General features: G+C 36.6%; 1 protein-coding gene across 4 annotated transcripts in view; it reads left to right on the forward strand.

The window, feature by feature from the left end:
* Window positions 1-26,771, forward strand: part of ALDH1A1 (aldehyde dehydrogenase 1 family member A1) — a 184,364-nt gene that overhangs the window by 102,321 nt on the left and 55,272 nt on the right. For 3 of the 4 annotated variants that reach the window (XM_017949930.2, XM_017949931.2, XM_009188942.3), the window contains exon 2: window positions 23,255-23,334. The exons of the other annotated variant lie outside the window; for it this stretch is intronic. In XM_017949930.2, the coding sequence (XP_017805419.1) occupies window positions 23,269-23,334 (66 nt within the window). In that variant the 5' untranslated portion in view covers window positions 23,255-23,268. The remainder of the gene's footprint in view (window positions 1-23,254; window positions 23,335-26,771) is intronic. 4 annotated transcript variants of the gene reach the window in all.

Raw genomic sequence — 26,771 nt, forward strand, 5'->3', positions numbered from 1 at the left:
TTCAAAATGTGAAAATAATTATGAAAGATTCTATCATATGCAAAGCATTTCCCTCTGCACCACATTTGGTACAAAGCTGAGTGACGCAGGCCATTCCCTCAATTTATACTAGAATGATGAGCCAGAGTATTTATGGGAGCTAGATGAAGAGATATATCAAAATAAGATTATCAAATTTCTGTAGTGGGTGGCCAGTCACAGGAGGTAGGGACTAAATTGACTTGGAATGGCTAGGAGGTCAGTAGAACTCTGGGGGTATTATTGACCTCACCAAACGTTAGTGTTCTCATCTGTACAATGGAAGATCTAATAATACTTTGGACACAGACCTATAAAGCATTTAGAGCAGAATCACGCTCACAATAGCTAGAAATAATTGCCAGTTGTCATTGTCACTGTTTGTGTTTTAGTTAACATAATTCTTTGAAAGTTTGATTTGGGATGATGAACAAGATTCCAACAATTGAAAACACTGGAGTGTAGGATGCCAGGCACATGGAATAGAATCATCAGCTGCTGGATATTTCATTGGTATGAATCCAGAATGCCACAGGACTTATTATGGATTTACTGAGTGAAATGCCTTTTCTATGCCAGATGCCTACAAGAGACTGAGGCACCAAGGTTTTTCTGTCCTTGGTTTATATTTAGAAGGAATTATTTTATGAACCCAATTTTATGAATTTCCCATTTTACACTTTTGAGGAAGAACTCCACTGGCCACTTTCTATATGTTGACTAGGATAAAATAATTTTTCCATGCACATATCAATGACAGCTCAGATATGAAGAAACATAAAAAGCATTTCTAAAGAGTCAGTCATCAGATGACCTCAAATGGTAGTTGAATTAAGAATAGTTACATAATGTCAATTTCAATTCCCTGAGACATCTACTTGAGTCAAGTGGTAAGGAATGAGTAATTTGCAATTCTGTAGAGCAAAGTAGAATCTATGAACATGGATGCTTCTTAAAATCCAAACAACAACAACAACGAAAGTATTTTTGGCATTAGTTGGGTGCTTCTTAGAATTTTGCAGTTTGGAGGGATTGGATTCAAGACAATTTCTTCTTTTTTTTTTTTTTATTATACTTTAAGTTCTAGGGTACATGTGCACAACGTGCAGGTTTGTTACATATGTATACATGTGCCATGTTGGTGTGCTGCACCCATTAACTCGTCATTTACATTAGGTATATCTCCTAATGCTATCCCTCCCCTCTCCCTCCACCCCACAACAGACCCTAGTGTGTGGTGATCCCCTTCCTGTGTCCAAGTGTTCTCATTGTTCATTTCCCACCTATGAGTGAGAACATGTGGCATTTGGTTTTCTGTTCTTGCGATAGTTTGCTGAGAATGATGGTTTCCAGCTGCATCCATGTCCCTACAAAGGACACGAACTCATCCTTTTTTATGGCTGCATAGTATTCCATGGTGTATACGTGCCAGTCTGTCACTGATGGACTTTTGGGTTGATTCCAAGTCTTTGCTATTGTGAATAGTGCCACAATAAACATACGTGTGCGTGTGTCTTTATAGCAGCATGACTTATAATCCTTTGGGTATATCCCCCGTAGTGGGATGGCTGGATCAAATGGTATTTCTAGTTCTAGATCCTTGAGGAATCGCCACACTGTTTTCCACAGTGGTTGAACTAGTTTACAGTCCCACCAACAATGTAAAAGTGTTCCTATTTCTCTACATCCTCTCCAGCACCTGTTGTTTCCTGATTTTTTAATGATTGCCATTCTAACTGGTGTGAGATGGTATCTCATTGTGGTTTTGATTTGCATTTCTCTGATGGTGAGTGATAATAAGCATTTTTTCATGTGTCTGTTGGCTGTATGAATGTCTTCTTTTGAGAAGTGTCTGTTCATATCTTTTGCCCACTTTTTGATGGGGTTGTTTGTTTTTTTCTTTTGCTTATTTGGAAATGGAAAATAAACTTGCTAATGCTAAGTGAAACTAAATGAACCATAGCCTTTCCAAGACTTTGAATTGTTGACATCCATTTTCTTGAAGATATGGTTTGGAGTGACTGCAGATAATTTTAGGGGATAATACGTGTTTATGGAGTTTATGACCCATCTATTTAAGAAATCAGTCTTCATATCGGAATATATGGGAAAGAAATGTTCCATTACTTTTTTGGCTAGGAAAGTTAGATCATAGGATAAATATCTCACAATGGTTTAGAGGGAGGCTTTGAAATCTGTGTCCAGGACAGACCATGATACTATCACCTGAGGGAAACTATTTCTTAAGTTCATATACCATTTGTTTTTTAAATGTTTGAATCCCATATTCTACATTGATGTTCCTTGCTATAAAGCTGTTGTAATCTGACTTTAGAGAGAAATGAGTTTCTAATTATCAGGATCTTGTACAGGTCATTCCTAAAACTAATGAGGATGACATATTAATATTATAAATTAATATCTACTTTTGTGTTAGTCTTTAAATGAGGGAGAACATAAGATAAATCATCTTTAGTTTTTCAGAAAATGATCAGAAATAACAAAAAATATATACAAAAGTTACCCTTTTAGAATATTCCTGAAGATCTATCCAATACATGCTAATCATTATTTATATCATCACAGTATCTAAGACTTGCAATGGAACCAATATAACATAGGAACAAACTATTTTAAATGGTATGAAATGTACATTTCCCCAGTGCATCCATTGCTGAGTCAGTTTCAAAATAATAAAAACTATGTTTCTTGGGCTTTTAATATCTCTGATGTTGGAAAGTCTCTATCCCCTATCAAAAAATCATCCATTATTTGGGGTAGGTCTTGGGTTATTATACTTGAAAGAGTATTTCTCTGCTTCTCTTTTATATTTTCAAAATAATTTATTGAAGTGAAATTCAGATAACATAAAACTAACCATGTTAAAGTGAGCAGCTCAGTGGCATTTAGTACATTCTCAAAGTGTTACAGCCACTACCCTTATCTAGTTCCAAAACATTTCTATCACTCCAAAGTAAAACCCCTAACCTATCAAGCAGTTTCTCTCTATTCCCGCTCTCCGCAGCCCCTGGCAATCGCCAATCTGTGTGATGTCTCATCTGCTTCTCCTTTCTTGATTCATTCTTTTTCATTCTTTTTAGCGAGGGTTCTTACCATGGCTTTTGCTTCCATAAAGTCATCTGACAGTACCTCGCTGCCACCATTTACAACGTAAGAAAGCTGATACTAGAGCCAAGGGTACAATCTCACTTTTGTTGGTTATTAAGCTGCAATATCCCCCTGCAGCCTGGCTGCTATCAAATATCCCTGGTTACCCTATCTCCTGTGAATTTTTGCTGCCATGAGCAATATACAAGAATCTTCAAAAATGCCAGCGATAATGTATTTTCTGGATTCATTAATGCCCCTAAGCCACTGGGGGTAGAATATGTCTCTCTTCCCTTTTGCATTTTTCTTTATCATGTGGATAATAAAAATGAATCACTTACCCCTGTAATTTCTCTGCCTATGATGGAGAATGACTTTTCATTAATGAAGCACTTTTTTATTTATTAATTTCAGCCTACTTTGTTTCTACCATTATAATTAGAGACCGTCTTTCTGAGAGAGGGTGCTGGGTCAGAAAGAAAATCTCAATAGCAAATGGCCAGTTGAGATCAGATACAACTCTCATCCCCGACAATCAAAGCATATTACAGACCCAAATTTACTTATGTGCTGCTGTCTTCATTAAGAGAGTGGTATTTCCAAGAAGATCTCATCCCATCCTTTAAAGATGCTCCTGATAGGCCATGTGTAATTATTCCTCCAGACACACTCAAAAATGTCTCAACAGGAGTGGATTTTAGCTTGAATTTAGGTTCAATGTGGAACTCTATCTAAATACAAATATAAAACTTTATATTGGAAAAATAACAAACTGAGATAATTTTGTAATGTTTAACAGTAAATTAACCAAGAGTGTCTATAAAAGGGAAAGGGTGAAAGAACCTACTCAAATTAGGAAAGATCTTCCAACACACATGAATTTGTGTATCTACATGACAGTTAAGCAAAAATAAAACTATAATGTAAGAAAGAACATCTTCTAATATCAATTGGTTTCATAAGAAAAAGCTTCACAAAATAAATACTAACTCAAAATGAAGACCTATAAAAATCTAGCAGATTTATTGCTCAGTGGATTTTTTTCTTTAAATGACTGTGACTGTTTTTCTCTTCTGACTGAAAAAAAATTCCATTTCACTCAGTATAGCAAGCTAAATAATGTGAAAATTCTTCTTCTAAAAGCAACTAAAAATGCAAGATACAAATATAATAAGTAGCCATCAAATGCATACTTTGCTAGATAAGAAAGGAAGAAAATCTCAAGAAGTCCAAAGAACAAAGAGGAAACTAAGAATTGGGCGGTAAACAAACTATTCCTGCCCTTGAGAATTTTCAGCTTTAATAGCCAAATAGCTTAATAGCCAACTAAGGGGAGCAGTCAGGGTTGCATGAAGAGGAAGCAGGAACTGAGAGGTCACATCTTTGAATAGCTTACAGTCACGAAAGAGTATAATAGAAAAATATGTTCTCTGAATGCCTGGATGGGAAGGCAACATGATCATAGCTCTTAACCTGGGCTGTGGTGTGGGTGGGGAAAAAAGTTATTCCTTCCATATTCATTGTCAGTGTTTCAGCACTTAGACTTAAAACTACAGCCCCTCCCAAATGCCTATCAAAGGAATATCAGAAAGATAGAATAAAATGTTCCTTGGTCCTCCAAGGTAACAAAGGAACAGATACAATTTTATATCTTGCATTTAGTTCTGATTATGTGGTAAATTGAGAACATTTACAAAATCATCTCAATATGATTCTTCTTTCCCATATAGAGATTTGTATAAGTGTATAATCCTGTTCTATTCCATAGCACATCCTTGGAAGTGTTATTTAAACAAACAAGCCTTTTAAGACATTCAGACTTTGAAGATTATTGCTGTGTTTTATGCAATGTATCTTCCAAATGTTCTTGCATGTGTTTTGCCTAACTAATACTATTTAAATTGGTAAATTACTTTGAGATATTTATAGTAAGTCCAGAAGAATAACTTTAGAATTTCTTCTTTCATTTATGCACAAAGACATAATCCATCTTATAATTCTGTTGACTTATTTAGTTAAACAGTGATTTGAGACTATTTTTTTAATTGAAGTCAACACAAGACAATACCAAAAAGAGCACAATGGTTTTTTAAAAGATCAAAATAAGTTCTACAAAATAAAGTCACTGAAATTAAAAACTCAATGGGTAAAACAAACAGCAAATTTAAAAATAGCTGAATGGAGACTAAGTAGACTAGAGTACAGATATGAGAAATTTATCTAGGATGCAGCAGAGGAGATCAAGATACAGGAATCCTGAAATAGATGAAAAAACACAGAGGTTAGAGTGAGAAGGTTCAATGTACGTCTAATAAAAATAAAGGCTAAGAAATCTTCAAAACTAATGAAAACAATGAAACCCATATTAAGGTATCAGACTGAATCCACAAAAGAATAAACATTTAGAAATATCATAGCAAAAACAATATCATGGAAAAGGAAGAGAGAAGATGACATGTATAAATGACTGACAGAAAAAAATAAGCTGATTACATAGAAATATTATTTAATCCAAATTTTTAATGAAGAAAATGTCAAAAGAAAAAAGGAAAGTTTCCCAACTTCTGATTATGGTAATGGCAAAACAAATAATTCGGACTGAAGCCTTTCATGAAGAACAACTATAATATCTGGACAAGATATTTATATAAACAAATATCTTAAACACATAAAATTGCTAACCAGATGGTGACACACTATTGGGCTAGATTCTAGGGCAAGATGGAAGTCCTGGAAAGGAATCCCAGTGTTTGGGTTAACTTTACTTTGGGGGAATTTTCTGAGTACCGAAGGTATACCTGAATATCTGAGAGGCTGTGCTACACAATTTCCAACTTCATGGTACTTAGCCCAGAGCATGCAGAGAAGCGGTGGGAATAATCCTGATGAAAGCCACTTACTTTGATGCCAGAATACTAGAGTCCAGTGTTAGTTTGGAAAAGCTAGAGACACCAGGAGCTTAACAGTAGCAAATACACATATTCTTTGAAAGAATATAATATTGTCATAGGTCTGTGCTTATTTCTATACACAAAATTTTAAATTCAATGCCTAGGACATAATGTCTAGCAGGATTATAAAAAAAGAAATCTTGAACAAAATTCTGAGGAAACAACTGACAATATGAAGAGAAATGGAAAGGTTTCATATATTGGATTTATCAAATATAGACTTTAAAGTATCTATGTTTAAAAGACAAAACTGAAAATTTCAGAAGAGGCTTGGAAACCAAAAAAGAGTAACAAAAAAAAAATTTATTAAACTAACAAGGACCTATATGAAGAATTCACTGGATAAACTGTTTAATAGGAATTGGACATAGTTGAAGGAAGAATTAATACATTGGTTAGGGTGGAAGAAAATTCCAATAATGAATCACAAAGAGATACAATAGTAAAAAATAGAGAAGAGAGGATGAATGACTAAAGGATGCAGTGACATAATCTAATAAAGCATAACTTGAGTTCTTAAAGAAAAGGAGAGGAAGAATAGAACACAAGTTATATCTCAGAACTTTCCCAAACTTATGAATGGCATAAAGACTCACATTCAATCATAGATGACACAGACACGTGGAAAAACATTCCATCTCATGGACTGGAAGAATCAATATTGTTAAAATGGCCATACTCCCCAAAGCACTTTGCAGATTCAATACTATTCCAATCAAACTACCAACATCATTTTACACAGAACTAGAAAAAAATATTCTAAAATTTACGTGAAGCCATAAAAGAGCTCATATAGTCAAAGTGATCCTAAGCAAAAAGAACAAAACTGGAAGCATCACATTACCCAACTTCAAACTATACTGCAAGACTACAGTAATCAAAACAGTATGATACTTGTACAGAAACAGACGCATAGACCAATGGAACAGAATAGAGAACTCAGAAATAGAGCCACACACCTACAGCTGTCTGATCTTTGATACGCTGACAAAAATAAGCAATGGGAAAAGGACTCTCTAGTCAATAAATGATGCTGAGATAGTGGCCTAGCTATATGCAGAAGAATAAAACTGGACCCCTATCTTTCACCACATACGAAAATTAACTTAAGATGGATTAAAGATTTAAATGTAGGACCTCAAATTATAAGATTCCTAGAAGAAAACCCAGGAAATTCCATTCTGGACATTAGCCTTGGGAGGAAGTTTATGACTACATCCTCAAAAGCAATTGCAACAAAAATGAAAGTTGACAAATGGGACCTTATTAAACTAAAGAGCTTCTGCAGGGCAAAATAAACTATCAACAGAGTAAACGAACAACCTAAAGAATGGGAGAAAATATCTGCAAACTTTGCATCTGACAAAGGTCTAATTTCCAGAATCTATAAGGAACTTAAACAATTCAACAAGTGAAAAATAACCCCATTAAAAAGTGGGCAAAAGACAGGAGCAACACTTCTCAAATGAAGACATACAAACAGCCAACAAACAAATGAAAAAATGCTCCACATGACTAATCATCAGAAAATGCAAATTAAGACCACAATGAGACACTATCTTACACAGGTCAAAATGGCTATCATTAAAAAGTGAAAAACAGCAGATACTGGTGAGGCTGCAGAGAAAAATGGAAGATTTACACACTGTTGGTGGAAATGTAAATTAGTTCAGCCACTGTGGAAAGCAGTTTTGGAGATTTCTTAAAGAACTTAGAACTATCATTTGACCCAGCAATCCTGTTACTTGGTATATGCCCACAGAAAAATAAATAATTCTACCTAAAAGACATATGCACTTGTACATTTACTGCAGCATTATTCTCAATAACAAATACATGGAATCAACTTAGGTGCCCAACAATGGCGTATTGGATGAAGAAAAAGTGGTACATATACACCATGGAATACTACACAGACATAAAAAGGAAGAAAATTATGTCCTTTGCAGCAACATGGATGCAGCTGAAAGCCATTATCCTAGGCAAATTAATGCAGAAACAGAAAAATAAATACATGTTCTCACTTACAAGTGGGAGCTAAGCATTGGTTACACATGGACATGAAGATGGGAATAGTAGACACTGGAGACTACTAGAGAGTGCATGAGGGATAAGGGCTGAAAAACTATCGACTGGATACCATTCTCAGTACCTGAGTGACAGAATCATTTATACCCCAAACCTCAGCTTCACATAATATACCCATGTAACAAACCTGCATATGTACCCCCTAAATCTAAAATAAAAGTTTATTTTTTATTAAAAAAAAAAAAAAAAGACTCAGATTCAAGAAGCCCTATGAAGCCGGACAAATACAAAGAAATCCCGGCTGAGGTAGGAGGATTTCTTGAGCCCAGGAGTTCCAGGCCAGCCTGGACAACATAGAAAGACCCCATCTATTTTTTTTTTTTTTTTAAAGGAAGAATAAAAGAAAATCAAAAGAAATCCAGTCCCAGGAACATCAGTGAAGCTGAAGAAAAAGAAAAAGAGAAAAAGAAGAAAACACTTTTATTAACAAGAACAACCAAAAAGACAAATTTTCTTCAAAGGAACAACCATTAGGTTGACAGTTGACGGGACAATATAAGCAAATGAAATAGATGGCATTGGAATAGTATCTTCAAAGTGCTAACATAATGGCCCACCTAGAAGGTCTTTTCCAGCCAAAATATACTCCAGAAATGAAGGTAAAACAAAGCCATCTTTAGACCAGAAAAAAAAAAAAAAAGAAAATCTGGTAGAATTCATCACCAGCAAACTTTCACTAAAAGAAATAAAATGAATCACTAAAGGGCATTTTTCAGGTAGAGATAAAATTATTCTAGGTATGAGTTTGGAGGTGCAGGAATAAAGAACAATGGAAAGGAAAAATATGTCAATATATCTAAACAAATGTATAAAACAATATAAATATAATGTCTGGTTGTATTTAAAATATCTATTTAAGATCTACTTGAATTTTTATGCTATGTATATGTATAAATGATTTTTAAAACATTTAAAAGAAATCAAAAGAACAGATTTCTGCTCCCAGCCAAGAGGAAATTAAAAAGACTGGATTTGCCTCCAAACCTGTAACTACAAAATCTACAAAAACTCTTCCAAAAAATCAAAGAAAAAGAAATGCTTTGAACTCATTCTATGAAGTCAGGATTATCCTGGTAACAAAACTGAACAAAAACATTTAAAAAATTGTAGATGATATCCTTCAGAAACAGAGGTGCAAAAATTCTTAAAATTTTAGCAATCAAATCCAAAAGGTATAGACAAAGTTGCTATTTCACCACCAAGTATGAATTATCCCAGGAGTGGAACACTGGCTTAACTTTTAAAAAGCAGTCAATGGCGGGGCACGGGGCTCACACCTATAATCTCAGCACTTCGGGAGGCTGAGGCAAGCAGATCACTTCAGGTCAGGAATTCGAGACCAGCCTGGCCAACCATGGCCAAGATGGTGAAACCCCATTTCTAGTGAAAATACAAAAATTAGCCTGATACAGTGGTGGGCATCTGTAATCCCAGCTACTCAGGTGGTTGAGGCAAGAGAATTGCTTGAACCTGGGAAGTGGAGGTTGCAGTGAGCAGAGATCAGGCTACTGTACTCTAGCCTGGGCAACAGAGCAAGACTCCATCAAAAAAAAAAAAAAAAAAAAAGCAGTCAGTGCAATTCACCATTTGATTGTCTCAATATATGAAGGAAAAGCATTTGGCAAAGTCACCATCCATTCCTGATTTAAATGAAAGAACTCTCAGCAAACTAAGAGTAGGAACACTTTCTACCTGGTAAAGGGTCTCTAAGACGGATCAACAGCTAACATTATAATGAAGATTTAAGACGTTGTCCCATGGTGAGAAAGAAGATGGACATTTGCCTCTCACTACTTCTATTCAACATTTTACTGCATATTCTATACAACATGATCCAGCAAGAAAAATAAATGAAATGGGGCATGGATTGAAAAGGAAGAAGTAAAATAGTCTTTATTTGCAGATGACTTGTTTACGTATGTAGAAAATCTAAATAAATCTACCAGGAAAACAAAAGATAATAAGAGTAACAAGTGGGTTTGGCAAGGTTTCAGGGTATAAGATCGATATACAAAAATCAATTGCATTTTACAGACTAGCAACAAACTATAGAAAATTGAAATTTAAAATGCCATTTACAAGAGCATAGGAAACTGAAATACTTAGGAATAGACGTGACAAAAGATCAGGTACAAGACATGCACAATAAAAACCACAAAATGTTACTAAGAGTTAGTATATAATCCAGCAATCTCACTTCTAGGTATAGAGCAGGTCCTCCAATAACATTGCTTTGTTAAACATCTTTTCATTATAACATTGCTGAGGAAAAAAAAAAATCGATTTCCAGCTGGGACCACTGTCTATGAGGAGTTTGCAGATTCTCCCCATGTCTGTGTGGGCTTTCTCTGGGCGCTCTGGTTTCTTCTCACATCTCACATCTGTGCATGTTAGGTTAGGTGAACAGGCATGCCTACGTGGTCCCAGCCTGCAAGAGTATAGGTGTGTTTGTGTGAGTTTGCCCTGCAATGGGATGGCACCCTGGTCAAGATTAGTTACTACCCGGTGTGCTGAGCTGCTTGATAGGCTTGGCGACCCACAATCCTGAAATGGAATCAGCAGGTAAATAATCATATTGTTTGTACTAATCTTTCTTAAATGTATGTATAGCTCACATTTATTTCAATGTTTAATATTAGAAGTGTTTTGGTCCTTACTCAGAAGTTTGGTGATGTTTTTGTGACCAGAAACATGCTATAGGAATTTAACTCTTTTTTGTATCAATTTGTCTATGGTAAAATGGGTTTGGTTACATGCTATTCCTCCTAAAATTGCTGTTTCAAGAACCTATCAATGACATTAAGTGAGGACTTACTATTTATCCAAAGGAATTAAAATCAGTATCATTAAGAGATATCTGCACCCTCATGTTTATCGCAGCATTATTCACAAGAGCCAATTATGGAAACAACCTAAGTATCCATAGATAGATGAATGAATAACACAATGTGGGATGCATATACAGTAGAATATTATTCAGCCTTTAAGAGGAAGGAAATCTGCCATTTGCAATAACATAAATGAATCTCGAAGACATTGCACTACGTAAAATAAGACAGACACAGAACGACATGCATGACCTGACTTACATGCAGAATCTAAAAAAGTGGAACTCGTAAAAGCAAAGAGAAAAGTGTTGGTTACCAGGTGCGGGAAGTGGGGGCCATGGGGATATGTTGGTCAAAGGGTATGGATATTCAGCTATATGGATGAATAAGTTCTGGAAATCTAATGTACGGCATGGTGAATATAGTCGTTAATACTGTACTGCATACTTGAAATCTGCTGAGAGTGGATTTGAAGTGTTCTCACCCCAAAAAAAGGTGAAATAAATCTAGAGTAAAAAATAGATGGGTGACAGAGCGAGACTCCATCTCAAAAAAAAAAAAAAAATAGAATATCCAGTAATATTAGTATATATTCAAACATTTAAGTAAATACCCAGCAACAATGATGTTGCAATGATATATGTTGGGAGAGATGTAAATAGAATTTAAAATGTTCTATTGTGTTTGGATTCGCTGAGGAAAAGAGTAAAAGTACTAATTAATTTTAGTCTTTGATAAATTAAAAAATACATGCAATTTCTAGAATAACCACAAAAAAATAGTAAAGATAACATATAATTCCAAACTAATACAACAAGGAATTGTAATCATAACTATGAGAGATGATTGATGTGATAGTTTGTACTAGTAATCATTTTGCAATGTATAAATATATCAAATTATAAAGCTGTATACCTTTAATATATACAATTTTTATTTGTCAAGTATACCTCAGTAAGTCTGGAAAAGCTTAGAAAGATCCAAGTCAAGTTTATCACTTATACTAAATATAAAAAGTACCAAAAAAAAGACTGTGAAAAATTAAAGAAGAAACAAATGGAATGTATATGTCACATTTGTGTTGTATTTATTTATTTATTCTAAACTTGTAAGCACATAAAAAGCAGCCTTACTCTTATAAGCTACAAAGATTTTGAGGTTGTTTATTACTAACCAATAGAGAAATTTTAAAGTGCGCATCAAAATAACCCATGAATCAAGGAAAAGATCATAATGGGAGTTAAAAAGTACTTTGAATTGAGTAAAAGAGAAAATGCTATACAGAAATTTATGGATGCTGCTAAGGAATGCTTAGGGGGAAATTTAGGGCTTTAAATGAAAAAAAAAAGAAAAGCTGGAAAATTATATTATCTAAGTATCAAGAAGTTAGAGAAGGAATGTCAAAATAACGTAAAGAAAATAGAATGAAGGAAACAATAAGAACAGAAATTAATAAAAACAAACAAACATATAGTAGAAAGGATCAACAAAGCCCAAAATTCTTTGAAAAACTAGGCCAGTAATCCCAGCAACTTTGGGAGGCCGAGGCAGGCGGATCTCAAGGTCAGGAGATGGAGACCATCCTGGCCAACATGGTGAAACCACATCTCTACTAAAAATACAAAAATTACCTGGGTGTTGTGGCATGTGCCTGTAGGCCCAGCTACTTGGGAGGCTGAGGCAAAAGAATCGCTTGAACCCGGAAGGCAGAGCTTGCAGTGAGCTGAGATCCAGCCACTGCACTCCAGCCTGGCAACAGAGCGAGACTCTGTCTCAAAAAAAAAAAAAACAAAAAAACAAAAAAACAAACAAAAAAAACCCCAAAAACTAGCAAAGTTCACAATCTCCTGACAAGACTGGTCAAGAATGTGAACCTCTACAGATTCCCAAAGAGTGAAATTAAACCAAGAAGGAAATACTGAGATTAAATAATGAATAATAGGTGAAGAAAATTTAATAAACAAGTAAAGTAAAATAGGAATTGAGTGAATAAAATAATAATCATATAATTATGACTCATTGGGGTGCTATAAATCAAGGTGGAACAAAAATTTATAACAGATAACTATAACATGTAGAATAGGACAATGAGAGTGTTCAAAAATCCCTGAATTCTTTGTAAGAAAAAAATGGCAATTAAATTTACATGCAAGTTTGTTACAATTTTTAGGTTACAAAAAGCATTTCTTCCCAATAAGAACAAAAGTGAAAAAGTAGGAATAAATAAATTACTATTATTGTTAATATTATTTTTATTTGAGATGGAGTCTCCCTCTGTCGCCCAGGCTGGAGTGCAGTGGCACAATCTCAGCTCACTGCAACCTCTGCCTCCCAGGTTCAAGTGATTCTCCTGCCTCAGCCTCCTGAGTAGTTGGGACTACAGGCATGTGCCCCCACGTCTGGCTAACTTTTGTATTTTTAATAGAGATGGAGTTTCACCATGTTGGCCAGTCTGGTCTCAAACCCCTGACCTCAAGTGATCTGCCCACCTCGGCCTCCCAAAGTGCTGGGATTACAGGCATGAGCCACCACGCCTGGCCAGAAATAAATAAATTATAATCAGTAAAACAGAAGATAGGCAAGAAGAAGAGTATGGGGCAGAAACTGCTAGTTACCTCTGCAATAGTCATTCTCCCCATTTTTAATAAAACAAGCACTGAATTCTTTTTTATATGTATACTTTAAGTTCTGGGATGCATGTGTAGAATGTGCAGGTTTGTTATATAGGTATACACATGCCATGGTGGTTTGCTGCACCCATCAATCCATAATCTACATTAGGTATTTCTCCTAATGCTATCCCTCCCCTAGCCCCCCTACCCCCTAATAGCCCCTAATGTGTGATGTTCCCCCTCCCTGTGTCCATGTGTTCTCATTGTTCATCTCCCACTTATGAGTGAGAACATGCGGTGTTTGGTTTTCTGTTCGTGTGTTAGTGTGCTGAGAACGATGGTTTCCAGCTTCATCCCTGTCCCTGCAAAGGACATGAACTCATCCTTTTTTATGGATGCATAGTATTCCATGGTGTATATGTGCCACATTTTCTTTATCTAATCTATCATTGATGGGCATTTGGATTGGTTCCAAGTCTTTGCTATTGTGAATAGTGCTGCAATAAACATATGTATGAATATGTCCTTATAGTAGAATGATTTATAATCCTTTGGGTATATACTCAGTAATGAGATTGCTGGGTCAAATGATATTTCTGGTTCTAGATCCTTGAGGAATCGCCACACTGTCTTCCACAACGGTTGAACTAATTTACACTCCCACCAACAGTGTAAAAGCGTTCCTGTTTCTCCACATCCTATCCAGCATCTGTTGTTTCCTGACTTTTTAATGATCCCCGTTCTAACTGGCATGAGATGGTATCTCATTGTGGTTTTGATTTGCATTCCTCTAATGACAGTGATGATGAGCTTTTCCTCATATGTTTCTTGGCCACATAAATGTCTTCTTTGGAGAAGTGTCTGTTCATATTCTTCGCCCACTTTTTGATGGGGTTGTTCTTGTAAATTTAAGTTCTTTGTAAATTCTGGATATTAGCCCTTACAAGCACTGATTTTTAACCATGAACCAGGCTACCTAGAGAAAGTTTACAATCTTTATTTACCCTTATGGGTAGGTATTAGGATATGAGAATAAGCTAAGGTCAATGAGCTCCAAGCTTCAGGGAAACCTCCTCAAAATGTAGATGAACCCCTAGACCTTTGTCACTTTCCTCTGAATCCTGGAATTTAAATGTAATAGTTGGAGTTCTAGCAGTCTTCTCTTATCAGGAGGTAAAGAGCCATACCATAGGGATGTTAGAGCAGTGAACTGGAAGCAGCTTCTGTCTTTCCATTCTGACACCATGGCAGCCATAGACAACCTACTTACAATCTGTTTATGTGAGAGAAGAATCCATTTCCATCTTGAATATTTATTTTGGGTTTTCCATCAGAGGCAGCCAAATTTAATCCTAACTGATCTAAAGACAAAAAGAAACCACAAATTTATATCTATTACAATAGATATAAAGAAAGGAGTAAATATATACACATTAAATGCATATTAAACATAAACATTACATAAAGACAGATTGGATTAAAACAGTCCAGCTATATGCTCTTTAAAATCTAAATCTAAAATATAAGGACACTGGGAAGTTGAAAGTGTTAATTTGTTTCATTAAATAAGATTAATATTTTAACAGAAAAAAAAAAAAAAGTTAAGAAACTGCCAAAGCCTGAAGTTTGGTTGGTGTTGTTTTGTTCTAATCAGAGACAGGAAGTTCAAGAAAAAGATTATGTTTGCAAAAATGATAATGAGTTCCTTTAGTGGTCTTAAAATATAAAATAAAGGACTAGGTAGTAACCTAAGTGAAAGTAGACTAGAATAAATAATAGAGATAGATCGAGGTCTGTGTTGGAGTGCAGTCATTCTCAAACTTGACCATGAATCAGAATCACCTGGCGGGTTTGTTCCACCACAAATTGCTGGGCCCCACCCCAGAGTTTCTGATTCAGTAGGTCTAAGATGGGGTCAGACACTGCATTTCTAAAAGGTTTCCAGTGGATGTAGATGTTGCTCCAACTTTGGAAACCTTTACTACTCAGCTTCATGGTTCCACTATGAGGAAATGGAACCCAGAACTGCCTCAATGGTTCTGACAGCTGAGCACACATTAGAATTACCTAAGGCACTTTAAACACACCTGGGCTCAAACTGTTCTTACAGAATCAGAATCTTTTATTTTTTGTTTGTTTTGAATTCCCCAGGTGATTTTAATGGGTAGCAGACAGGCTAAAACTATTCTGCAGGTCTTCTGACAGTTGAAGAAGTTAAAATCTGGGGTTTTAAATGTTTCTAATTTGTACAGCATTGCACAGTCCACATAAAACAAATATGCAGGCTCTCAGGTTTGCAAACCCAGCTACATGATGAGGTGTGGCATTTAGCTTAGTTATCTGACAAGCAGTTGAAATGTAAAGCCAGGGCCTGGAAGATAAATTTGGATTGTGGTTATAGATCTGGATATGTATGTATAACTCTAAAATGTGAAAACAAATTCAAGCAAGCAAATGCAAACCAAAAGTTTTGTATTCTCCAAATACAATAATTACTTTAAAAAGCAATAGCTTTCAGAGAAATCATTACTTACTGCATAATACTTTTACAGTGTAATAAATATTTATAATGCAACCAAAACTAGAAGGGTTTTAAGACGTAACTCTTTCTCCCTCTCTCACCATATAACATATTTGCTCCTTCTTTGCCTTCTGCCATGAGTAAAACCTTTCCGAGGCTTCAACAGAAGCAGAGCAGATGCTGGTGCCATGCTTGTACAGCCTGCAGAATTGTCAGCCAAATAAACCTCTTTAAAAAAGTGTATTTAGTTTATCTAGCCTCAGGTATTTCTTTATAGCAACATAAAATGGATTAACATCAAAAATTGGTACCAAGGAGTGAGGCATTTCTATAAAGATACTTGAAAATGTGAGCAGCTTTGGAACTGGGTAACAGGAGGAAATTCGAAGAATTTGTTGAGGAGGGGGTACTCAGAAGAGGACAGAAAGACGAGAGAAAGTTTGGAACTTCTTGGAAACTGGTTAAGTGATTGTGACCAAAATGGTGATAGAAATAGGGACAGTGAAGACCAAGCTGATGAGGTCTCAGACGGAAATAAGGAATTTATTGGAAACTGGAGCAAAGGTTACCTTTGTTATGCCCTAGCAAAGAACCTGGCTGCATTGTGTCCATGCCCTAGGGATTTATAGAAGTTTAAACTTAAGTGTAATGACTTAGAATCTGGCAGGAAACATTTCTAAGCAGCAAAGCACTTAAGATGTGGCATGGCTGCTTCTAACAACGTGTGATCAGATTTGGGAGCAAAGGAAAAACTTAAAGTCTTAACTTAAAATTAAAAGCAAAGCAGAGTGTAAAAATTCAGAAAATTTTCAGCCTGCACATGTGGTAGAGAAGGAAAGAGCATTTTCGGGAGACAAATCCACCAAATGGAGGAACAACCACTTGCTAGAAAGATTTGCTTAACTAAAAGGGAGCCAGGTGCTGATATTCAAGACAATGAGAGAAAGGCCTCAAAGCCATTTCAAAGCCCTCCCATCACTGACCCAGAGGCTTAGGAAGGAAGAGTGGTTCTCGGGGTCAGATTCAGAGCCCTGCTGCCCTGCACAGCCTTGGGACATTGCTCCCCATACCAGGCCTCTGGCTCTAGCCTTGGCTCAAAAGGCCATAGACGCTGCTCTGGTCACTGCTTCAGAGGATGAAAGTCATAAGGCTTGGCAGCTTCCATGTAATGTGCAGTCTGCAGGTATTCAGACTGGTGCCCAGGCAGGAACCTGCTGCAGGGGCAGAGTGCCACAGAGGACTTCTACTAGAGCAGTGCTAAGTGGAAGTGTGAGGTTAGAGCCCCAAACACAGAGTCCTCACCAAGGCATTGCCTAGTGGAGCTGTGGGAATGGGGCCACTGCTCTCCAGGCCCAGACTGGGAGCGCCACCGGCAGCCTGTACTCTGAGCCTGTAAATGCTGCAGGCATTCACCTCCAGCCCTTGCGAACAGCCATGTGGGCTGTGCTCAGCAAAGCCACAGGGACAGGACTACCAGAGGCCTCAGGACCACATTCCTCACACCAGAATGCAGAACATGGAGTCAAGGATTAAGTTGGAGCTTTAAGGTTTAATGACTACCCTGATGGATTTTGAACTTGTGTGGGTCCTGTTGCCCCTTTCTTTTGGCCAGTTTCTCGCTTTTGGAATGGGAATGTTTACCAAGTGCCTGCACTATCATTGTATATTGGAAGTAAATAACTTGTTTTTTATTTTATAGACTCACAGGTAAAAGGAGTTTGCCTTGAGTCTCAGATGAGACTTGAGACTTTGAACTTTTGAGTTGATGCTGGAACAAGCTAGGATTTTGGAGGACTATTGGAAAAGAATGATGTATTTTGCCATGTGAGAAGAACATCAGATTTGGGGGACCTGGGGCAAAGTAACATAGTTTGGATGTTTTTCCTCTACAAATCTTATGTTGAAACGTGACCTCCAGTGCTGAAGGTGGGACCCAGTGGGAGGTGTTTGTGTCATGCAGATGGATCCCTCGTGAATGACTTGGTGCCCTCCCCATGGTAATAAATTTATAGGATAGCTGGTTATGTAAGAGCCTGACAGTTTCCCCCTCTCTCTTGCTCCATGTCTCTCATGTGACATATATGCTCCCCCTTTGCCTTCTGCCATGAGTAAAAGCTTCCTGAGGCTTCACCAGAAGCTGAACAGATGCTGGTGCCATGCTTGTACAGCCCATAGAAACATAAGCCAAATAAACGTCTTTCCCATCTTTACTCTGTGTGTGTGTGTGTGTGTGTGTGTGTGTGTATATATACATATAAAATATATAAAACACCTGATGAGTTTTTCATTGTAAGGTACAGATAGAAAGCTTACCTTTATTTAAATGAGAATATTTAGATAGTAACAATAAACCTGAATGACACGAAGAATGACTGGCACATGGTCAATGACAACATATACATTTTGACATCTATGAACTTGAACTTTTATTGATTAGTGCATTAGTTTCCAATGGCTGCTTTAACAATTATAAACTCGATGGTTTAAAACAACACTTTTAGAAGGCAGAGATCTGAAATCAGTTTCACTGGCCAATATCAAAGGAGTGGATATGTCAGGCTCGCTCCAGAGATTCTAGGAAAGAATTCATTGTCTTCTCTTTTCCAGTTTATAGAGCTTTATTCTTTAATTCTTTGTCTGCTGGTCCCCTTCAACAGCTTCAGAGTCAGCAGCAAAGCATCTTACTTCAAATATTGATTCATTGCCAGGGCAGGGGTGGTAAGAAAAGTTATTTATATGAAAACTAAACTGAATACATTACAAACAATATCATCAAATTTCTAAACACATGGTTGGATAATCTGCATAAGAATTGTTAAAAAAAAAAAAAGAGAAAAAATTGTAGAAATCTCAAAGTAGTCTACATTTTGTTTGACTCATTGATGTCTTTCATGTCTTTCTTTCTACACATTAAGGAAACAAACTGGAAACTGTAGACAAAACACTATGAGCACTATTTATGCAAGATTATTTCAAACTCCAAGCAGCAAATCCAGTTCCAAGAAATGGCCTCAACCCATAAGGTTTAGCAAAAACCTATTTAAACTCAAATAATTATCTTACAGAGGCTTTAATGTACTGTTTCTTTTAGTGACCTTACTAATCAGTTAGTGTCCTGGTTAGACCAGATAAGAGGGTCATCTATCCTATCTCAGTAACACAAGCCAAAGAGAAGAACAATGAAAGGATATGTAAGGAGCAGGAGAAATCAGAGGTGAATAAATTTTTCTAATTGGAGAAGAATGGCATGTGAACAGGAATTAGCCAACAAATACATATGTTTGTATACTTGAAGTCTACCTTCCACTTCCATTTTTTAACATCAACTTGCCAACTAAGTACAGACTCTCTCACTACATACAAGATCCACTTTTCCCAAATTATTAAAGCTCAGATAAGCATAAGAGCAAGGTGGTATCTGATAAAAATGTAGTAATCAAAAGCATAGGGATAGATTTCTTGCTAGGTTTACCAACAGGCAGACACATGCAGACATGCTAAGGCAACAGAGAATAGTTAGAGGAGTGGTCATGTAACTGGAGTAGGAGAGGTTCACCTTCAACAAATAGTTCCAGGATCTTGAAATCAGGAAATATGAAAAGAAGCTGTCTTAGTTGATTCGGGCTGCTATAACAAAAATGGCATAGACTGAGTGGCATATAAGCAACAGGCATTGATTTCTTACAGTTCTGGAAGCTTGAAGTCTGAAATTAAGGTGCCAACATAGTTGAGTTCTGGTGAGAGCTCTCTTCTGGGTTACAGACTGCCAATGTCTCATTGCATCCTCACATGGCAGAAAAAGCAAGAGATCTCTGTGGAGTCCCTTTTATGAAAGCACTGATCCCATTCATGAGGGTCCTACCCTCATAACCTCATTACCTCCTAATATGGTTTGGCTCTGTGTCCCCACCCAAATCTCACCTTGAATTGTAGTTTCCATAATCCCCACATGTCATGGGAGGGATCCAGTGGGAGGTAATTTAATCATGGAGGGGGTTACCCTCATCCTGTTCCCGTGATGATAAATGAATTCTCATGAGATCTGATGGTTTGATAAGGGGGTTTTCCCCCTTTTGCTGAGCACTTCTCCTTGCTGCCACCATGTGAAGAAGGATGTGTTTGCCTCCCCTTCCACCATGATTGTAAGTTTCCTAAGGCCTTCCCAGCCATGCTGAACTGTGAGTCAATTAAACGTCTTTCCTTTATAAGTTACCCAGTCTCAGGTATGTCTTTATTAGTAGCATGGGAATGGACTAATACACCTCCCAAAGGCTCCATCTCCTAATACCATCACATTGGGGGTTAGGATTTCAACATGTGCATTGTGACTGAACAAAAAACATTCAGTCCATGCAGAAGCTATTTTTAATTCATCACATGACTTTTTTCAACATTTTTTTTTTTATTTTAAGTACTGGGTGGCAGATTAGGTTCCTTTTATCTTTTCAGGAACTAAGGATTGGACAGAGTTCTGGAGATGTTTGCTGTAAAATGAAAGAGTAGTTTCAAGAATGGTTGAAGTCATAATCTATATGTTTCTTGGTATAATGAAAGCTTTCACAAATGGCTGGAGAAGTCAAATTCAAGAGATGAATAAACTATCCTCTTACATTTCTTGCTTCTCTCTCTGTATGTGCGTGCATGACTGTGTGTGTGTGTGTGATTTAGTTTGTTCATAAGGAGGAAAAAGAAGATTAAACATCCTTTGTCGATCACTCTCAAGTTAAAGGACCAGCTCCTCCTCTGCTGCATAGTCCTGGCATACCATAAAATTGTACAATCCTGGGTCCAGTCCTAAAATGTGCAACCTTGGTCCCTAGGTTCTCACAAAAGCCATTATTTCCTCTGTAAGCGATAGTAGTCTGATGAAATCTTTTCCTCATATGCAGCCATTCCCAGAAATATGCTGTTCTACAAAATAAGCTCTCAGGGCAGGATAATGCTTACCTCAAAAATAGAGGTCTCAGGCCCTGTGGTTTCTAGGCAGAATAGATCTGCTTAAGTGAAGTTAGGGCTGAAGAATTATGGATGCGTAAATGATACTTAGTAAATATTTGCTGAAATTAAATGGGCAGGTGTGGTAACCTGTCTCCAAAGCAACTCCTTTTGCCTACATTCAGGAATGCCTGGTATAAAGGGACTGTTCTTACATAATTATCCAATAAAATACAATTGAGAATGATCATATAAGAAGTGAGATGACAAGCCAACTATGTTATGAAGCCTTAAGCTTTCATCGCCTGGACATCAAATAAACCAGTATTTGAATCCACAAACAACTGTGACTCTGGGAGAAGAAAGCAGCAAAACACAGCTGTTTGGGCATGGCCAGAGCGCCACGCTCAAGTTATGTAACAGCTGTTGTGTAATTGTGCATTTAACTGAAAACACATTTTTGAGAGAGAAAACAATTAGACTTTCCAAAAAGAAAGAAATAGAAAGAGAAATGTTGAAAGAACACAGAAGTTTCTATCTGGTCTTCAAGCATGAGACACGGGGGAGTCAAAGGCATTGGGAATGATATTGCCTTAGAATCTAGGGAGTTGGCCCATGCACCAAATCTGGCCTGCCTCCCATCTTTTTAAATAAAGTTCTACAGGAAAACAACTACACCCATTAATTTACCTATCATCTAGAGTTTCTTTTAAGCAGAGTCAAGTAAATTATATCAGAAACCATCCAGCCCAGAGGCTGAAAATATTTACAGAAAAAGTTTGTAAACCCTTGTCTTAGATGAATACAAAGTTATGTTTAAATGCCTGTAAGGGTGACTATTCACTGAGAAAACCAAAGCAGTTGATGCTTGAACCCATGTAGGAGTTCTCTTGTGGAGAAGAGGGCAGAAATAATAAACAGAAATAAGAGCCCAGGTTTGGAAGTCAGACTGGCCTGAAATGAAATTCTGGTTCTGCACTAATAGATCTGTGACCATAACTAAGCTACTCACCCTCTCTATGTCTCTAAAATGGGGATATGAAATGAGAGTAGAAACGGAAACAAGTGCTGCATGTGATTTGGGCAAACAATTCAGAAATTGTTAGTTTCCCTATGTAAGTCCCATATTCAGGGGAATTGGCAAGTTTCACTAGAAAAAAAAAATTGGTTAATTCCTCATAATCAGAGCATCCAAAGTATTTTATCTTGTTCCTATTGTAACGTTTGCTAGAGCTACAATACAATAAAGTATTGTACTTAAAATGGGAGTAACGCTGTTTAAAAAATTGTCCTTCAGCTAAACATTAATTTAAGAACTTGAATTGTTTGGAAGCCCTGCTTAAATTTAGTCTTTGTACACTGCCTCTTGATAAATACAGACAACTTCCAAAACCAGGATTACTTTCATTTTAAATGAGTTTTAATAGATGACATTGCCATATTTCTAACTGTGATTGTGTGTGACAGTGTGTTCCGAATTCCCTAAAAGTCCTGCTGGCTTTTCTGTTCACATATAGAAAATAAAGATAATTTAGGGCTTCTGAGATCACAGTAGGTCGACTTACCCAGCACTGAAAATACACGTGACTGTTAGGATATTTTAAAATAACTTAGGGTAGGGTGTAGATAAAGGGCCTTTCTTCCCCAGACAGCACCCCCGATTTTCTGGGAAAATTTCTGGACTGATTTCCTGAAAGCCTTGTCCTGAAGACACCTGGCCAGGGTTCTCTCCTCACCAGCTTCTACTGAGAACAAGTGTCCTTTTAGACTCTTTTCAATCCTCAAATTCTCTGTTTCCAAGTCTGTCAGAGAACAGAAAGTTACATAGTAGCATTAAAAAGCATGAAAAGTCAAAAAAATAATAACTGGTCTTAGTGGCCAGAGCAGCTGCTGCATACACTTATCACAGGTTTCGGCTTTGTAAATTAATTCATCTGCAAATAGTGCACTGTCTCCAGGTGCAACTTCGATGCTGGAGCACTGGTTTCTTAAGGATTTAAGTTTAAAGTCAAAGGCTTCCTGCCCTAGGTGTTACAAATAAGTAGTGTCGTTTTCTTTTTTTTGCTCTGAGTTTGTTCATCCAATCGTATCCGAGTATGCAAATAAACTTTAGCCCGTGCAGATAAAAAAGGAACAAATAAAGCCAAGTGCTCTATCAGAACCAAATTGCTGAGCCAGTCACCTGTGTTCCAGGAGCCGAATCAGAAATGTCATCCTCAGGCAAGCCAGACTTACCTGTCCTACTCACCGATTTGAAGATTCAATATACTAAGGTGAGTAAAACTTCTATTTTCTGCTTTAACTTGGGTGTGCAAAAACTACATTTATGTAAAACATTAAAGGTCAATTTAAGTAAACTTATGTAAAGAGCCCTTTGCAAATATAAAAATAAAAGGCATGCAAAACAGGTCTCAGTTTAGTGTCCTGATCAAATATGATCTAAATCATATCAGACTATCTTTCATAAATTTATTTCTTAAAAGATTTCCAAGTGAAAGGAATTCTCTTCTGTGTGAAAGGATTCTCATACCAGGATTCAGAGGACTTTACTAAGCAGTTCTATTAACTTCACTATAGCTGGCATGTATGATAAGATAGCAAAATATTCTCTAGAGAAGCTTACTGAAAAGAACCAAATGAGTAGGAACAATAGAAAGCAAACAAAGAGAAAGACAGCATACTGAAATAACATAACTTTCCAATATGTTTAATAAAATGAGTGTTAAAATAAGGGGACTTAAGTCTGATAATTGGGTTCAAAAATCTTCAGATGGACTTGCATTATTTTGCATATTGCGGGGAGGGGAGAAAAGCATTATTTCTTCGGCCAAGTTTGTTGCCATTGGAGCAGATGTGTAATTGTTAACTGATAAATATTTAGAGAAACAAGAGCAGGAGCTAGATCCAGACTTTAAAATCCGCAGCTGGGGGGAACTAGGAAATGGATTCTGCTTGAGTCGTTCTGAGAGTAACTCTGAACTTTGCGTGTTTCACACTGCTTTCCTGTCAGATCCTAGAACTCCAAAACAAACAAATAAATAAAACACAGTCTAACCAAAATTCCTTCAAGTTATCTTTACGGTGTGATGCAGAAAGTATGGTAAGAAATTAACTCCTGCAACTCAAGGGAGAGCCATTTTGCTGTCTGAATGAGCCAACAGAAAAACAAAGGGCATTCTAATTTAATGATAAAGTAAAAGTCTCCACTGGTATACATTTATTTCCTTACTTGGAACCATGGATGGCTTTGAAATCCTAAAGTCTGTTGCATTTTCATTTTCATAAAGCACAACGAATGAGGAAGTTGCTCAGCTGATTGGCTCTTTTCCTCAGGAAAGTAGCAGCAGAGATGAGATTGTGCCTTTAACATGGTTGACCAGCAGCTATGAAGTGTATTTTAAGGTATTGTTATCACGAGGTTTTATTAAAGGGGAAAGATTTTTCCATTTAATTTGACTACAAATGGTGGCATGAAAAATGCAGTAAATCCATACCCTCAAACAATTTACATTTGGCAAAGGTATGCCCAAAAGATTGCAAGAGTCCAGTCTCCCTCATTTTCTTATTCCAAGTTTGTCAGTCACAAGAAATTTCCATTGAAAGTACGTACATTTAAAAATACACTTCATGCAGCTCAAAATTGTTGGCAATGCTTAGATTATTCTATTACTATTATTAATGGGATTTGTTTTTTTAATGATATTACCTAGGAGGATATTTTAGTAGTCTGGATGCCCCTGTCTCCCCACTCCTTTGGCTTTGCAGAAGTTTGCAAAGCCTTCCTTGTGTGTGTATTTCAAGGAAGCTCTAATGTAAATAACCTGCCTGCTGAATTAAGCTTCACTTAGTCGTCATTAACTAAGCATGTAAGAAGCGGTACTAGACAAATGAGATGGTCCTCAAAATCTAACATACAAGCACAGACCTAATGATCCCCTAACACAGAGAGATGATTTTGAGATTGAAACCTATTCACTTCGAAGTCACTGTGCAACAACTCCCCTCTAGGGAAAATGACTGACCTAAGTGTCCAAAAGAAGGCAAGACTCAAAGAGCAGGCGTTTTGCTCTGTGTTTAAGAATTTTTCTGGGTAAAAATACCCCAAACAAGTCAGTGAATTTTGATTTCTCATGCATCTCCTATATAAATCTGTTCTGCTCAGATAGGATTTTATTGTTTGATTTATTGGTTATAGCATTTTCACACTTGGGAGGACACCAGTTATGTATGTAATTAAATCTAAATGGGTGAGCTTTTTCAAATGCCTTTGCATTTTTTTTACTATGTCCCAGTGAAGAATTGGATTGAATTTGCACTTGCAAGAGGAGTTAAAAAAAAAAAAAATGATGGTTATTAACTATAATAAGTTCCCTGGTTACAAACCAAGTAAGCAAGGAGTTTATAGTGTCTGAGGAATTATCTTCTATTACCATCCCCTAAAGTCTTGTGTTATTTTTCTGTCCTTTTTATTATTATTATTATTATTATAACTAGAAGTATATTGGTTGTTAGGACCAGTTGGAGAGAACAGAGAGGGTTGAGTAACAAAAAAAAAAAAAAAAATTACAACTACGATAGAAAAGCTACATGCTCTCAAGCTTCGGACTGCTTTCCACCCAAACAAAAGAATTTATTGATGCATATCTTTTTATGACTTTTTTCTAGTACAGTCTGATTATTTCTTTGTTGGGGTAGATTAAAGAGAGATTACAGTTTAAGAAATGCTTTCTAAAATTATACAAAAGCTTTCGGAATTTAAAACCTCCAAAAACATCCTTATAAATTCACTAATATGAACTCATATCCCATCCTTATCCTCATTACTCCTCTTTCCAACTCTAAATGAACCCCACATTTTCCATTGTATTTAGCCTTTAAATGAAGAGCTTCTTTGAAAGTTATGTGGTCATTGGGCAAGCTACATTACCTCTCTCTGCCTCGGTTTTCTTATGTTTAAAATGAGGACGATAAAGGCACCTATTTTCTAAGGTGGATGAAAGTATTAAATGAACTTAATGCATAAAAAGCCCTTGAAATAATGCCTGGCACATGGGAAATGATTTAATGTTAGTGATCCTAGTCCTATTTTTCTGAATCCTTTCCAGTGTTTCCAGAATTTTCTTTTTTACTCAACCTTTCCTAGACCTGTTTCCCACAAGCATTCCTCATGTCTTCTCCTAGCTTTTCTGTCACTCTTTTTCGTACAGTCATGTCCCATCTGACAAAGATTGCATCAGAGTGAAGTTCCAAGGGTTTTCCTAGATTTCAGGGATCAAAAATTTTCTCTTACAGGATTTGGTAACTTTGTTTGCCATTCTCCCTTCTCAATACTGTTGTTTTACCTTTTCTTTTTCTTTTTCTTTTTTTTAATAAAAAGGAAATAGGAAATTCAAGAAGACAAGCATTCTCAGACAGAATTCAAACCCCAAAATGTTTAACTTAATTAGTAAGCTTAACTCATTAAACCATAGTTTGTTCATGCTACAAAAGATCTTTATCGGCTAATGACATTTTACACATACATACATACATACACACACACACACACAAAATAAATAACTATAGGTAAATTTTATTGTGCTTACTCTGCCATGACTGTTTAAGTTCTTGACAATGATTTTATTTAATCCTCATAATAACCCTATGAGGAGGTTACTATTCCTGTTTCACAGTTGAGGGAACTGAGGAACAGAGCAGCTACGTAACTTAC

The sequence above is a fragment of the Papio anubis genome, chromosome 13, assembly GCF_008728515.1.
Source record: "Papio anubis isolate 15944 chromosome 13, Panubis1.0, whole genome shotgun sequence".
Lineage (NCBI taxonomy): Eukaryota > Metazoa > Chordata > Mammalia > Primates > Cercopithecidae > Papio > Papio anubis.